Here is a 14,696-nt window from a genome sequence, read left to right on the forward strand (position 1 = left end):
TTGCAGGTCAGAGGAGCAGAAAAGGGAGGATGCTACTTCAGAACATGCAGATACTATCCTACAGACTCTGATGGGCTCACAGCTGCTTCAAGTTCCCCCAGCTCTTGCACAGTATCTGAAGAATCTGAAGGCCCAGTATAAAGCCAAATACTGCACTACCTGGAAGGCTGAAACACCCCACCCACAGCATCCTCCCACAGTGGAACCTGCTGCAGCATGGCTGCTTTAAACTACTGAGAACCAGGAACGTGCAAAAACCATTTGAAGCCTATAACCTGAGAACACCATCTTAAGGCAACAAGACCAATCAAGAAAGGAGATAGAAGGTTGAGGATCTGTAATCTCTATGCTGAGTCAATTTTCCCAGTCTCTCTGCTCAGAGCCATGCTGACAAAAACACGATGCTGGAGAAAGGGAACACGAAGAAGGGAGATTGCACTGGGGGAGGGACTCTTCCCTTCTGTCTGGCTAGAGACATGGCAACTGCCAGCAACAACACTGCTCTACACTCAGGTTGTCCACAAATCTATGTCCTGTATTGGGCTCCAGGGTGCCAAAAGGGAGCACCCAAAGGAAGACTGGACTACAGGGACACTGCCAAAAACATGGAGCCATAAATGTTAACAAAACAAAAGGAAGAAACTCTCTTCTGAAGGTTTTTAATTGACCTCTTACTAGGCTTTAGCTAAGACTCTGTCAGGGTTAACTGTCTCACACCTGGCTTCTAAGGATTATGTTAAATACTACTGGCCATTACAGTTATTTTACTGCACATTGGAAATTCCTGTTGTCCTCTCCAGGGCAAACTTCCCAAATATCCCAGGGGACCTAGCTTGATTTCACTTACTGATGAGATCCATGACTTCTCGGGTCAGCAGCCTGACCAGCTGTTCCTCAAGCATCTCCTGAGACTCAGGGTTGTCATCTGCAGCATCATCCTCACTGAGGAGAACAGGTTTTAGTGTGAAGGGAGCCAATATCTTCAAGTCTCCCCTCTGCCCAAGCACAGGGAATGGGTCACCATCAGGGTAAACACAGTGTTTTCCAGCATTCTGCTGGCAGGGCTGGTTCCCTGGGCAAAGGGCCATGTAAAGGACCAAAGCTCCATCCCACTCCCCATTCCCCTGTCACATGAAGGGGCAGCAGCTTACCAGAGCATGCTTCGCTGGTTGATCACCTGCCATTTCTGAGACAACCTCTGTTCAAGACAAAAGGGAAGATTCAATACTTTCCTAAGGATCCATGCTGGACACAATGCAAAGAGGCCCAAGTGGTAGCTGCTGATGGAAACACAAGAGCTTTAAACACAGCTCTCATGCCAAGTTTTAAATGGGACAAGAACTGCTACCAGCTGTGCTGAAGATGCTGTGGCTGTGCGACTCTGAGTGAGCTGTCAAGAAAATCAGAGGACACAGGCAAAAAAGCCCCCACAAAAATTCTCTGGGCTGAGGGTTGAGGAGCTAATATCCACAAGTTTGAATTCATAGCAAGGGGTGCTGTGCGACAGCCAGGGTTTAACGCATCTCAGAAGCCCCCCCCCAAAACAGCATCAAAATCATTCAGCGTCGAGGCTCTGCCCTGGTCTCTGCTGGCTTTGGAGGGACAGATGTTCTCACACGTTGCTGCCAGCTGCTACAGGGAGTCTGGGCTGCCGAGGAACAGGCATCAAGCAAGCAGTTTTCTTACCATGTGCAGATAGGTAAAGAGTGGTCCCAGCATGGGGCAGACAAGGGTTTCGTAGTGTTCTGAAGGGCAGGAGAGTACCAAGGGCTTCACAAACACACCTGCACAGCCCAGTTAAGGAAGAGATCCAGCACATATGGCCAGCTGCTGGGGGGGACTGCAGCACACCGCCCAAACCAGCCCATTCCACCGGGAGGCCAAGCGACAGACACCTCGAAGCCCATCTTCTCACAGCCCTGAATTAACAAGTGGCATTTCTATACAGCAAGAGCATCAGGTATTCAGCCCCTTCCCCTAACAGTTCAGTTGACAAAGCTGAGGGTGCTTAGCGCCCACTTCCTAGCTGAGACTGAACGTCCAGCCCTGTAAAGTGGGTTGAGAACCCCAGACAGTCTCCCACACAAGCACAAAGTCTAGTCAGACACCCTGCTGCCAAGCTTCTACACTATCCGAGTCCCCCCTGCCCCCCAGAAGACATTACCCACCTCTCATGGTGCTTCCAGCACCACACAAATCCTTTGCATTTATTCTCTCTGACCCCAGGCACTGCTGTATCTGCTCGTGCTCTCCTAGGCTCACACCTCAGCCACACCAGGTGTATCCCTGTTTGTTTACCTTCTCAAACACCTTTTTTTGGCTTGGCCATACTGAAAACGATGCAGGTTTTCAATTTATGTGTTCAAAGCCTCCCTAGCTGGCCCTAGACAATGATGGAAGGATACGGAGCATGGGACGCAGTCTGTAATCAGGAATGTTGTTGAGGTTGATGAAAGCTGTGCTGAGGAGCTGGGTGGCGAGACCCTCAACGGTGTAGAAATCCTGTTGCATGGAGGGCCCTGCATTTCCTAGGATGTGGAAACTTCAACAAAAAACAAGTTAGTTGCAACTACGCTAGATAACAGGTACCATGCCTCTGGCCTGCAAAGGCTACAAGTACTATCATCCTGATATTATATAGCTGCCAGAGGAACTTTAGCACAGTATCTTTTTTGTGGGATACCTGGAGAGGGACAACGAGTTAAGCATTTAAGCAATAAAATGCACTTTCAATTGCTGACAGTGGCAAAGAGACAAACTAGGTCAGGATATCAGGTAAGTGCTCCAATCCGACCACCTGTCAAAGAACTAAAAGCAGATCCACATTTTGAAGTACTTTTTCCAGTGACTGTGTTCCATGTGTATGTGGTAAGTTACAACCACTGAGTATAGTTCACCACTGCGGCTCCTACTGGCATATTATAGGATACAGCCCACGTGAAAAGTCTAACTTGAGAAGAAATCAGCACCCAGCAATAGCCTACTGCTCCAACCGTGCCATGTTGGGTTGTGTGGGGAATATCTGGTGCTCTTACCAGTTGTCGTAGAGGGTACAAAAGAAGCCCTGCATCCTTTCTAAGACCGTTTTGTAAACAGGAGAGTCATAAAGCTCCAGCAGAGGCTGAGGGAGACCTGTAGGCAAGAGTAAGCTTCAGCTACATAAATAAGAGAGCACAGTGCACCTTCAGAACATGCTGGGCTGGTCCCAGCCACCTTGACAGCAGCAGAGGAAGCACATGGCAAGATCAACACGCAGCCAAGTGGGAACAGGTGCAGCAACCCTGGGGCAGAATCTCCTCACCTCAGAGGTCAGCCAAGTTCAGGTTGGTTGTACCCAGAGCAGAGGTGTTCCCACTAAGGTTGTTATAGCCCCCTCATTTCTCCAAAACAAAACTTACTGGAGCTATCAGAACCCAGTCAGAAGCAAAGCTGACAGTTGTGCGGCTTCTCTAATAGCCCATCCCTTCTAGTTTGTATTCATCTCTGTTGGGACACAAGCTACTGCTGAACTATGATATTAAAAAGTTTAGAGCAGAGATCAAGGCCCTGCTGCTTTGGTTCACAGACAGAGAGTTTGTAGGTCACAGAAAACAGGTAAAGGAAGCATCTCCTCATTTTACAGATAGGAAGTGGAGATAAGAAAGACAAAGTAACTTCCCTAACATATTTCAGTCTGTTAGAACCTGAAATTAAATCCCAATTTCCAGAGTCATGGCCCACACTTTATCCACAAGGCCACCCACTTCTGCTTGGCTGGGAAGGCTTGTGTTCACAACCTCAAACCTGTTTTAAGACGGTTCCAAAAGCCTCTTTCTAATGCACCATCTGGAAACAAATGACAGGGCCATACTGCAGGACTTGGCTGTTACTCTCCAGGACAGGTCTCTGCACCAGCACTCCGGGATCCTGCTGAGCACTAACTCTGCTCAAAGGCAGACAATTGCAGCACCCACAGTCTCTCCAGCCTGAAATGCCACGTTGCAGAGACCACCACCCAGCTGGGATAAGCAGTTTGGTAGGGTACCCTTCATTTCATGCAGAAGAAACCAATTTGTCTGAGACTGACAACTTATTTAACTTCTTCATTTCAGCAGGTTCACCAGCCCCTCTTCACTTCCACTGCTATTGACGGACCACTACCTCCAATACCTCTGAGAATCTGCCCACACATTCCTCCCAGAGAGAAGCCCCTTACCTAGGATGGCATTCTTCTCCACCTCCAGCATGTCCAAGGCCTTTGCAAACGTTTCCCCCAGCCTAGCCACCATCTCTGGCGTGTAGAGATTGTTGTGAGTCCTGAAACAGAAGAGCACTCGGTTTATACTCATGTGGATCAACCCCTTTTGCCCTTGACAGTGGGATCCTCTCCTTCAGCTTGTGAACAGCTCCTCTGAGGCAGATGATGAGGAAGGTGAGACCAAGCACGTGTGCATGGGATCCCCCTTCCCCACCTGCAAAAATATTGGGGAAGCTGACCCGACAGAGACATGGAGTGACTCCACCTCATGTCCTGAATCTCCTGGCTGCCCCTTCCACCTATTTCGGTTCACCCCACCCCTTGCAAGCACTGGCAGTAAAAACTCCCAGCAATTCTCCAGTTGATGCTGGCAACAGCTTATTAGCTTGGCCAAAGGGATCAGAGAATGTATTTTAAAAACCGACAAGACACGGATTCTGTAATCTCAAAAGATCTTCTGCACCTAAGGCCCCTGCAGAGGGAGGGGCTGTTTCAGCTCCAAAATACACACACTGCCCCCCAGGGATGGGTCACAGTCCCCAGAATGGCAGGTGGCATTGGAGGGACTCTAGGGAGAACATCAGTCCGATCAGATGTTACTCGTGGCAGACACATGTGCCCCCTGGACAACACATCCAGCTGGGAACAATTCCGCATCATCAGGAGGCGGCCACGGTCAGCTTTCTGCAAGGGACACCAATTCAGCCACAGGTGGCTGGTTCTTGCCATCCAGGCCAAAATGGGTCCCCTCTTAGCCAGGGTACTGACACTCAGAGCTGGACTCGGCAGGGGGTGTCTCTCTCACCTACCTCTCTCCTTTGAGACCTCAGACCTCCACTCTGGGTGTCGCCAGCTGCACACAGCACAAATCCTGCAGCCTCCTCCAAAACTGCAATGCCATTGTACCTGCTGCTAGAGGTGATCAAGGGCAACTCAGTATCTCCCCCTAGAGCAGCGTTTCCCAAAGCAGGGGGTACATGGGAATGGCTGGGGGAAGGGAGCGTGGACAGACCTCAATATGTTCTCCAGAGTCTCAGCTTTCACTCGTGTCTCAATGATTTTTTACTTTTTTTTTTTGGAAGGTCTACATTCACAATCCTGGCAACCCCGATGCAGTTTGCAGAGAGCCTGAGTTAGCTCCGAAACAGCAACTATCCCATTTCTCTCTGCAAGTGTTAAATACTTCCCTGCTCACTTGCAGGTGAGGAAGGCAAGTATGTAACTTTTGTAAGAAAGAGCTACACAAATGACTTCTTAACGACTCATACTCTCATTCTGGGCTGGATCTAACACCATGCAACAGGCCTCAAGGGGGCACAAGCTGGTTTTACTTTTCCAGGAGGGGCCAGGGAGCAGCCCAGCCTCCACCAAGTTTGGGTAATATTGTTCCACTGACTCAAAAAACTGCATTTCTGCTTGAGGCTATCCTAAAACCTAGCTGCTAAAATCACCTCCTCTTATATGTCTCCTGCCTGCTCCATGCCAACGTTGGCTTTGCCTCATGCTGGGCAGAAGGGCAGTGGGGCAAACCCAAGGACTGTGGAATTGTGGTGGTGAACCTTGAAATCCCACTGCTCTAACCCCAGCAGGATGGGCCAGTCAGTCATATCCCAAAGCTGTGGCCACGGTCCTTAGTTGTTTCAGAGTCCTTGAAGCATCTTCTCAAGTTTGACAGTTGGGAGGGCAGATGTTTACTCACAGGCCAATCTCCCTCAATTAATACTGTCCCAGTGGTAACAGAGAGAAAATGGCTGATTAGCTGCTCCCCACAGGAGTTAAAAAAGCATCCAACAGCCCTCATACATGATGAAGATGTAGCCCCTAGGCTTGTTCCAGCTGAGACTGTCAGCAGTGAGCAGCACTCCCGGGCATCCCACACACAGGAGAACTTGGAAAAACAAAATTCAAGAGACATTTATGCTTTAGAAAAGACAAGCAAAGGATATGGCAGGACTTGGGGGATTTTCAGGGATGGTCACAGCTCTGCTGTAAAAAGTGCCTGATGCCTAGAGATGGGCTTGAAGGCCAGAAGAGGAGTCCTTTAGGACAGTCAGTGCTTGAAGAATCTTTATCCAAAGCTGGAGCATCTACAACAGAAATGCCTACAGCATCCATCTCTATCCAACAATTCTTTCACCAGCATTAATGCCTTGGTAACGTCAGCATCTCATCAAGAGGAGTTCTAAAAAAGCCTTTGTCTATGCAAAGCATTTGCTGACCCTGACCAGTCCATTTGTAACAAAACATGAACAAATCCCAGCACAATAAAGGTGCTGTGCCAATCGGTTCATGCAGCGACTACCTCCAGAAATGTGCCTTTATCTAAAGATGGCTGGAGCTCATGATTTGGGTTTAAATTAAGGAGAGAACAATTTAAGCCAGAAGCTAGAAAGCACCTACACGAAATAAGGTACCGTGGAGGACAGGAGAATCATCACTCAAAAAGCTGCAAGCAGTGATTAACAAAGCAATCTCAAAATAATTTGGTAAATATAGCTACCAGGACGGAGACAAATATGGGTAGGCACAAAAAGATGCCACTCAAAACTAGCTTAGTCCTCCTTGTTACCTGGACTCCCTCTCGTTCCTCTCGGCTCTTTGGTCCCATCCATGACCTACCTTCAAGCTGCTTACCCTGGCAAAGACCCAATGGCTTAACAACTCTCACTGCTTCTGTCTGCAAACACAGCAGACAAACGCCACACAATATCCAGAGCAGCAGACCCAACTGCTCAGTCGGCAAAATGCCCTTTTTTTGCATACCGGTGCCTGACTTGGTGCTCAACCCAGCTGCTCAGTAGGATCCGTGCTGCTGCTACTTGCAGATCTGCTCACACAGTAACCAACACAATCTGTGAGGACTTCCACATCTGCTTCCTGCATAAGCACATGAGCAACACTGGGCCTTGCTTATCCCCACAGAAAGCTGTCTAATAGCACAGAGCTAAGAGAAGCACTCATCCCCAAGTAGTAATGCATCTATGTTCCCGAAGGCATCCTCAACACAGGCAGCTTTCCTGCCAGCCAGCCTTCCTCATACCCCTGTACTTCCTGTCTGCTGACAGCCTGCTACAGACTCCATATTCTCTTGTATAATCCATATTAAAGGGGGCTTGAGGAAGCAGTACATGGAAAAGGCACTCAATGCCAGCAAAAAACACATCAGAAGCGCCACAGCACAAGCTCCAACTTCTCCAGAAAGACATAAGCATCATCAACATTTGCACTGAACGACTATGAGCTTGCAGATGTCACGAAGAGGCCTCTACATCCAGCAGCAGCCAGGAAAGGTATGAGGTGGAGAATCTACTGCTCTTAATACATCATTCACTGGTTCTTGTTGGAGCATCCAGCCTTAAGAAAAGCCTGGATACCTCCGAGTGAAGTACAGGCTGCTCCATGTACGTTACTGCCATGTGCTCAGAGAAGATTTTGGTCTGCAGGGGAGATGCTTAAACAACACAGATGCATTATCTCAAAAAACAGTCAGGGAGCCTCTTTCTTTATGCAGATGGGGAAGCACTGGCAATAGAACATAGCCCATGTGTTCTCCTGGAAGTGGTAAACAAGCAGGTACAGAATTTCTGCTTCTTTACAGGTAGAGTTTGACAATAGTTTCCTAAGCTTGTTGTAACAGAGATCCCAAGTGTTTTTAATAATGCAAGAACAGCAATCACACAAGCAAAAAGGTCCGTCTGTTGCACCTCTTCAGACCTTGGGCACTGGTTTAGCTGGTCTTCCAGAATATGGAGCATGTTCCAGGCTCTGGAAGAAATGGCACGAGGCTACCTCTACTTGGGCAACTCTACCCAACCTCTCCCAAAAGCTCATCAATAGGATCTTCAGCCTTCCAGGATAAAAGGCAAAACCACTTGAAATACAATGCTGCAGCTGTAACAAGATGGTTCAACCCTGCTCACTGGCCAAAGTACCGCCTGCTGTGCGACATGGAGCTCTGCGATGAGAAGCATGGCTAGGATGGGCCAAGACAGCATGTGCTCATCCTACCGGAAGCAGCACAGTCCTGAGCTCAGTGACTGCCAAACATACCTGACTAGACAGAGCTCGAGTAATGGGGCCCCTTCCCTCACAGACCTGGGAGCTGGAAAATCTAAGTGGATCTGAAAATGCTCTTTCCCAACAGGCTCCTGTCAAGGACAGAGCCTCAAGTTTTCAAGTACATAACATGTAGCATTATCTCACAAAATTGCCCCATAAGCCTGGGAAAATCCCAGTGTCAGCAGTTACCCTGAGACAGATTCTTCCTTTATAATTCTGGGACCCGTGTTATTCAGGATTCCCCTTTTCCGCCTTCTCTTGCTCCCTCCTCTGGCTGCCACAGATGTACACAACACCAGTGATGTGCACAGAGGCACTGCAAGGTAGCAACAGCCTGAGAGTATGCATCCACTGATTTCAATAGCAGACAGTGCTTCAGGAGGCTGGTGTGCATGTTCAGCAAAACCAGCTTAATTTAACACTGAAGAGAGAACAACGCAAACAGGGTGCGATGAGAGCTGGGACTGCCCTGGTGGTGACTGGAGAGGCGGCCTTGTAGGGGCTGAGGGCAGAGCAGAGATGTTAGTCGAGAAATGATTAACTGGGTGGCAGATTTATAGCAGTGGAGGTGGGGGAGGCAACCCCAGCCCAAGCTCCCATTGGCTTTGATGGACTCTTGTAGGCCAGGCCAATGAACATTCAGAAGGCTCCAGTTTCCCCAGTGCCATTCCCCACTGTGAACAGTCAGGAACAGTACTTGGGCACCTGCACCAGCCTGAACCCGCTGGCTTCACTGGGAGAACATGCTCTGAGCATTCCACCTATTTATCACAGTTTGGCTTTCAGAGATTCTTAAGTCAACATAAATGATTTCAAGTCAACTTGACCCACCTTATAAGAGCAAGTAAATTGTCAAAAAGCTTCAGGACCTGCTCAGTGCAGGGATTACGGTAGATTGGACTTCCACTGGGCATGTATCCCACCAAGAATCCTCCAGCTTTCGCCTCTTCGGTAGCAGCAGGCCAACGGGCTCTTTTCACAACTCCCAGAATGGTGTACACGCAAAAGCTTATCTGCAGCAAGATATGTAGAGAGAGCGTTGCTTAGCCAGAGTACAACCTGAGTAAATATGTTTTCAGAGAAACCCATCATCATCCCATCTTAAAGGGAACACTCTAGTGAGCCTAATCTGGTGACAGAAACAAACTCTGGTGGGTTTGCTGCCAAGAAAATGCAGCCAACGATCATGCTACATTCCATCACCTTCAGCGACCCTTGGCCATGGCAGGACACCCTAGGAACTCGCAATTAGACAAAGCATCAATGCATACGGTCTCATGAGTATGCAAGCAACCAGACAGGTTGCCCTCTGAAAGGAAGGGTCTACACCATCAGTTTCATCTCCTTCATGTGCTGGGACAGATGTAGAGATCTGTGATGACACAGTGGTCAAACTGCATCCAGTTCTGTGGACTGCATTTCAGTGTCTTCTACAGACCTAAAGATAGCAACTCCACTTGCAGTCTGTCCAAGAAGTGAAGACATTTCACTAACTCGAACAACACGATTCTCCTTGGTTGAATTTTAATTATATTCCATGCTGCAGTCTCAGCACGATGCTTTCCATACTGCCTGGCTCAAAAAGCACAACTCACTGCACCATATTTCCAAAAATCATGTAAACCAATTACTGCTCCAAAACCAAACTCTGCTACACAAAGAGTAGGGAATAGCGTGCTTCGCTCTGCTGAATAATCTGGTTTTGCACGGTCTACATGCTCATTACTGTAGCTTAAAGAGACAAAAGCCAGCCTGTTATTCTGCAAACTGAAAAACCTACTGATGCGCATCCTAAAGTAGTAAATGATCAGGAGAGATCTTATGTGTGACCACAACAGAAATGGGGGATGGAAGGAGGCAAGTCCCATCTCAGTAAGGATTACACCTCTCCTGGTAACAGTACTCACTCTAGAGCGGTTCAGGCCACTAGGATCTTCCAAGACTGGATCGGCAATTTTGTTGTCTGCACCCACATAGGAGATAAAGGCTTCAGGATCTGAGAGGACTCTGGCAGCAGCAAAAGACAGCAGCAGGAATTACTGTTTGTATCAGCGAATTTGAGCACAGCTTTGCACTGGCAACAAACTTAACGAATACAGAGCAGGCTAGGGAGACTAGTCAGTGCTCCACACTGGACGTGGGAATATGATAAAAAGCACCAGAGGCGTGTGCACTCTCCAAACATCTCCAGTTCTCGTGGGCCATGGGGACCTACAACCTCTCAATCTCCTATGAAGATAGCCCTGCTGGGAAAACTCTTGTGCACGCCCAGCTGCTCAGGACTACAGGACACCTCAGCTTTAGTAAGGAGAGCACAGCTTCCTAGCTTCTCCTGAAGATGAGCAAAGGCATCTTTTACTTCTCATCTTCTGCAAATGCTTTGAGCGTGAAGTGTTCCTCTATCACCTTAAACAACTCTTACCTAGCAATTTTCAACAAACAGCATTTAGACTTATTTAGCAGTTTCTGGACTGCAGGAGAGCTATTACCACAATGGTGGTCATGAGGCACCCCACCGCCCTCGCTTGGGTTGCACATTCTCTTACTGGGCACGACATTACCTCTGCAACACCTCCAACTCAAAGCTCAGAAAAATGATCCATACCTCTGCATCTCTGGGGAGAGCCATAAGCCAGCAACAGGAGCCATGAGCTCCTCCAGAAAAACTTTCTGCCGTTCATAGTCCTTGAACTGGTTGCTGATGAGGACGAGGGCCTCCATAAGAGCACACTTCTCCATCTGCGTCAGAAGTAGCTCATTGGAGAGCAGCTGCTTCACGTGGTTGTACAACATCTCAAAGTTTGGCTAGAAAACACATCCAAGTGGAAGAGCGTCACATATATGGTGTGGAGGAGGGCCACTGGGGCAGGCAGAGGTGGGGTGTACTATACTACGTAGAACAGATGTAGGAGCATGTCTAAGTTATCTTTTCTCTACACAACCATCTCTTCAGTCTCAAGTTCCTCTGAATGGTCAGTCTGAAAGAATCTTTTCTTCCCTACCTCTCTATCATCATCCTGCATCCAGTTTAATTTAGTCTCCAGAATGACTGAAACAAGCAGAGGAAATCTCCCTCTTGTAGGCAGTCATACTCCTTACAGCAGTGTCACACCTCAAAATAGCTCTGGTGCTTTTATTTGCACACAGAAAGTATCCTGCTCCTTTGGCTCTCAAGTGCCAGACTTCAGATTCCTCCATCTCTTTGCTCACAACTAGGTTCATAACGATGCATATGGTTATCACTATCTCCAGAGACACAGTCGAGTTTCTCCCCTACTCACTCTAGTCGCAACCATGTGTTCCTGTAACTTTGTATAAGCATTAGCAATCACCCCCTTCATCTAAGTCATCTGAACATATTTTGGGGCTGTTCTGGGCCCTTGGCTCTTCCAGTGAGGAAGTTTGGCTGGCCATGGGAAAGAGGCAGCTGTAGTTCAAGGACCAGTAGAGTGGGACAAACACGCTAGTTCTTAGCAGCTATCGCAGAATGCAGACTAGAACCTCTAAATTACCTTAATTAGCATCCTCAAAATATGTCTTCGTTTAAACTAGCAATGTCCTACGGTGCTCCCATAATCCTAGCGCCACTCCACACAAACACCGCTAAAGAAAGGAGTTCAGAGCTACACATGTTGCATGAAGGCTGTTTAGTTCAGCATGTTTGGTTTTTTCTAGTCTTCTCAAGATAATCCAGAAAGCAAATACTCTCTTCTTGCTCCTACATTCTGTTAAGTAACAGAAGAAAGTCTGGAGATCAGTCATTGCTAGCATCTTCAGCTAAGGAATCAATTGAGACCACCACAAGTGACAAAATGGGAATTCAGCACATTCCCATAAACCAGATCTAGTGCTGCTTGTATCCTCCGCAACATCCCTTGTGCACTTAACTCATCACCTTTTCATTTAACTCATCACTTTACAACTGAACTCTTCAGGCAGAAAATTATTCAGGGGCAGTGAGAAGAAAGGAGGTGCAGGGAATAAAACACTGTGCCATTTGTGCAGCAGGAATACTTCTCTGGAAGAAAAACAGAGGCTGTGGCCAAGGAAGCTGAAGATCCCACAAAATCCAGCTGAAATCAAGGCAAGACTCTTCATATCAAGATGAATTTACATACCAGGACAAGGTGAGGGTAATCCCGACACATCTTTATGATTGAGGAGCATGCATGCCTTCTCACATTCTTCACTGCTCGAGTTCTAGGAGCCTGGACAGACACAACAAACTTCAATGCAACAAAACAAAAGTTCAGACAAATGCAGGGTATCTTCAAGAGACAAATGCATTACATACAGTTTTCTGCACTCTTCAGTACAGATCAAAAAAGCATTTCCACACCCCCCACCCCAAACAATCACGCAACAAAGTTCGTTCCTCTGGAGCAGCAGCTGACTCAAGAAGCCCATGTTCTAACAAGCTGTACTCCAGGAGTGAGGATGCCATGGATCTTACTACTTCACGACTCCAAGCACTCCCTAGGTAGCTGGTAGCTTTACAGCCATCCTTCAGAGGCACGTATACCAACTACTGAAGAATACCCACAGCTAATGGAGGGGTTTTACTCTCAGGAAGGCCAGCATAGACCGGGGGCCTAAGTGCACTGGCCTTAGACTACACCTGTGGCCTTCTAATTTTGTGAGCCAAAGCTTATTAGGCTATGTCAACCAAGAAGAGATCAGTTATATCTAGACTTCCCAGCCCTTTCCAGGAGCACGACTATACTTGAGAAGCCTAGTACAGTGGAGTCTTCAGACTCAGCATGCTCTCAAACAGAATATGATTTGATCCAACTATTATAGCTCATTAGTAGATAGTAATTCAGACGTACCTTACTTTCTTCTATAACTTCAAAGGTAACTGAAGCAAAGAGCTGTGAGAAAAGGAAGGAAAAATCCGAAAACTCACATCATTTATTAATATCTAGCACTCATGTGTATTTTGAGGTCAAGGAATAGATCGTAAGACTTTAGTGTAATTTCATTACAGTCAGTGAAGAACCCCTAAGTTCAAAGATGAATCATCAGCACAGTGAGGCCTTTAAATAAAACATCGTGTTTACTGGCCAGAGCATGCGCTTAATGGTAAGATTTAAGGCTAGAAACTGCAAAAATTTGTGTTATTTGACATTATTTCTTCTTGAACAAGACTCAGTCTCAGTTTGTCCCACCTTTACCTTGACACATAGTCCTTCCCTGACTAACACCAAGAGGATTATAACTCCTGCAGTTTAGTACGAGGGCCTTGCACCACAAAAAGCCTACCTGATTTTAGCATGGTCTGCAAGTACCTACCTTGGAAAGTACTTGTGGTAGGTATTCCGGTCGGTAAGTGACAAATGGGAAGAGAGCAGAGACATTGGTAAGCACACAGGACAGGATGAGAGGATCCTTTGTTTCAAAATTAAGGACAAGCTGCAGCAGATCTATGCCATCATTCACTGGGATTTCCTGCAAAGGCAGCAAAGGGAAAGAAGGAAGAAAGAAAAGGAGGAGGCAACACTCAGTACTTCAAGCCTGTAGCATACATCCCACAACTCCTACAGCTAGGCCACAGAGCTGCTGCTATCATATCAGGCCAGCCTCTCAGCTGAACACAGCTGTTCTCAAAGCAGAAAGAAAAGCAGTAGAAACCTCAGTTTAACTGTGCTATGTGCACTTGCTGAGGGAAAAAGGACAGCGGCATTGCCACTGACATCTCAAGACTGCCCTACCATCTCAAGTCCCCATACCTGCACCTCCAGGAAAGGCAAATTTCCTCTCTGACTCCCAATTCTCCTCTTGACTCTGTCCAACAGATCTACGCTTAACCAACTATATCAACCCTATAATTATTTTACTGTGATTAGAATGATGAACTAAAGTGCAAGAGCGGACTAATCTAATGAAAAAATCAACTCAGTCCACATCAGACTGAGAAAAAAATCCTTTCCTTCTGATTCGCCTGCTGTTGAACAAAAAAGCAGAGAGAAATTGCTTCTGATCTCCTATTCCCTGAGCATGAGTTTCTCTCATTTAGTTAAAAGTTAAAAAAATAAAATTAAATTAAAAAACAAATCCAATCAGGAGAAATTAGAAAGAATAAACTTGGGAAATTTCTGCTTAATCAGTCTTTTTCTCCTCTAGGAAGGCACTATGTCAAAGCACGCCACCTGAGCGCTCTCCTGTGACCTCTCATGGCAGTGTCCAGAACCAAGATGTGCCTGCGAGTAAGCTAGAATGAGTTTGGTCCCATCTAAAGAAGGGTCACTGCTCCTCGTGAGAGTCACTCACCACACAAACTGGGTTTTTGCATGGAGGTAACTGGTCACTACAAACTTTTCAAGGACAACATAGCTGAAAAAACCCACTCATGTCAACCCAGAACAAGCCAGGAGAGCAGGCAAGACCATCTGATACACAT

At 47.1% G+C, this 14,696-nt stretch overlaps 1 protein-coding gene and 1 long non-coding RNA gene across 5 annotated transcripts in view; one reads left to right on the forward strand and one right to left on the reverse strand.

Annotated features, from left to right (window-relative positions):
* Positions 1–14,696, reverse strand: part of XPO5 (exportin 5) — a 30,802-nt gene that overhangs the window by 4,407 nt on the left and 11,699 nt on the right. For 2 of the 4 annotated variants that reach the window (XM_074863405.1, XM_074863402.1), the window contains 12 exons: positions 13,589–13,744; positions 13,126–13,167; positions 12,415–12,504; positions 10,902–11,101; positions 10,204–10,303; positions 9,128–9,309; positions 4,196–4,296; positions 3,036–3,132; positions 2,406–2,542; positions 1,687–1,784; positions 1,152–1,198; positions 848–942 (listed from right to left, as the gene is read on the reverse strand). In XM_074863405.1, coding sequence (XP_074719506.1) covers positions 848–942; positions 1,152–1,198; positions 1,687–1,784; positions 2,406–2,542; positions 3,036–3,132; positions 4,196–4,296; positions 9,128–9,309; positions 10,204–10,303; positions 10,902–11,101; positions 12,415–12,504; positions 13,126–13,167; positions 13,589–13,744 — 1,345 coding nt within the window. Of the gene's footprint in view, positions 1–847; positions 943–1,151; positions 1,199–1,686; positions 1,785–2,405; positions 2,543–3,035; positions 3,133–4,195; positions 4,297–9,127; positions 9,310–10,203; positions 10,304–10,901; positions 11,102–12,414; positions 12,523–13,125; positions 13,168–13,588; positions 13,745–14,696 lie in introns of all 4 variants that reach the window. The other 2 variants (XM_074863403.1, XM_074863401.1) reach the window with 1 other exon arrangement.
* Positions 4,274–14,685, forward strand: LOC141941154 (uncharacterized). The gene is made up of 3 exons (XR_012628233.1): positions 4,274–4,411; positions 5,320–5,438; positions 14,420–14,685. It is a non-coding gene; the product is annotated as an uncharacterized LOC141941154 (long non-coding RNA).

This window comes from Strix uralensis, chromosome 3, assembly GCF_047716275.1.
Source record: "Strix uralensis isolate ZFMK-TIS-50842 chromosome 3, bStrUra1, whole genome shotgun sequence".
NCBI classification, from domain to species: domain Eukaryota; kingdom Metazoa; phylum Chordata; class Aves; order Strigiformes; family Strigidae; genus Strix; species Strix uralensis.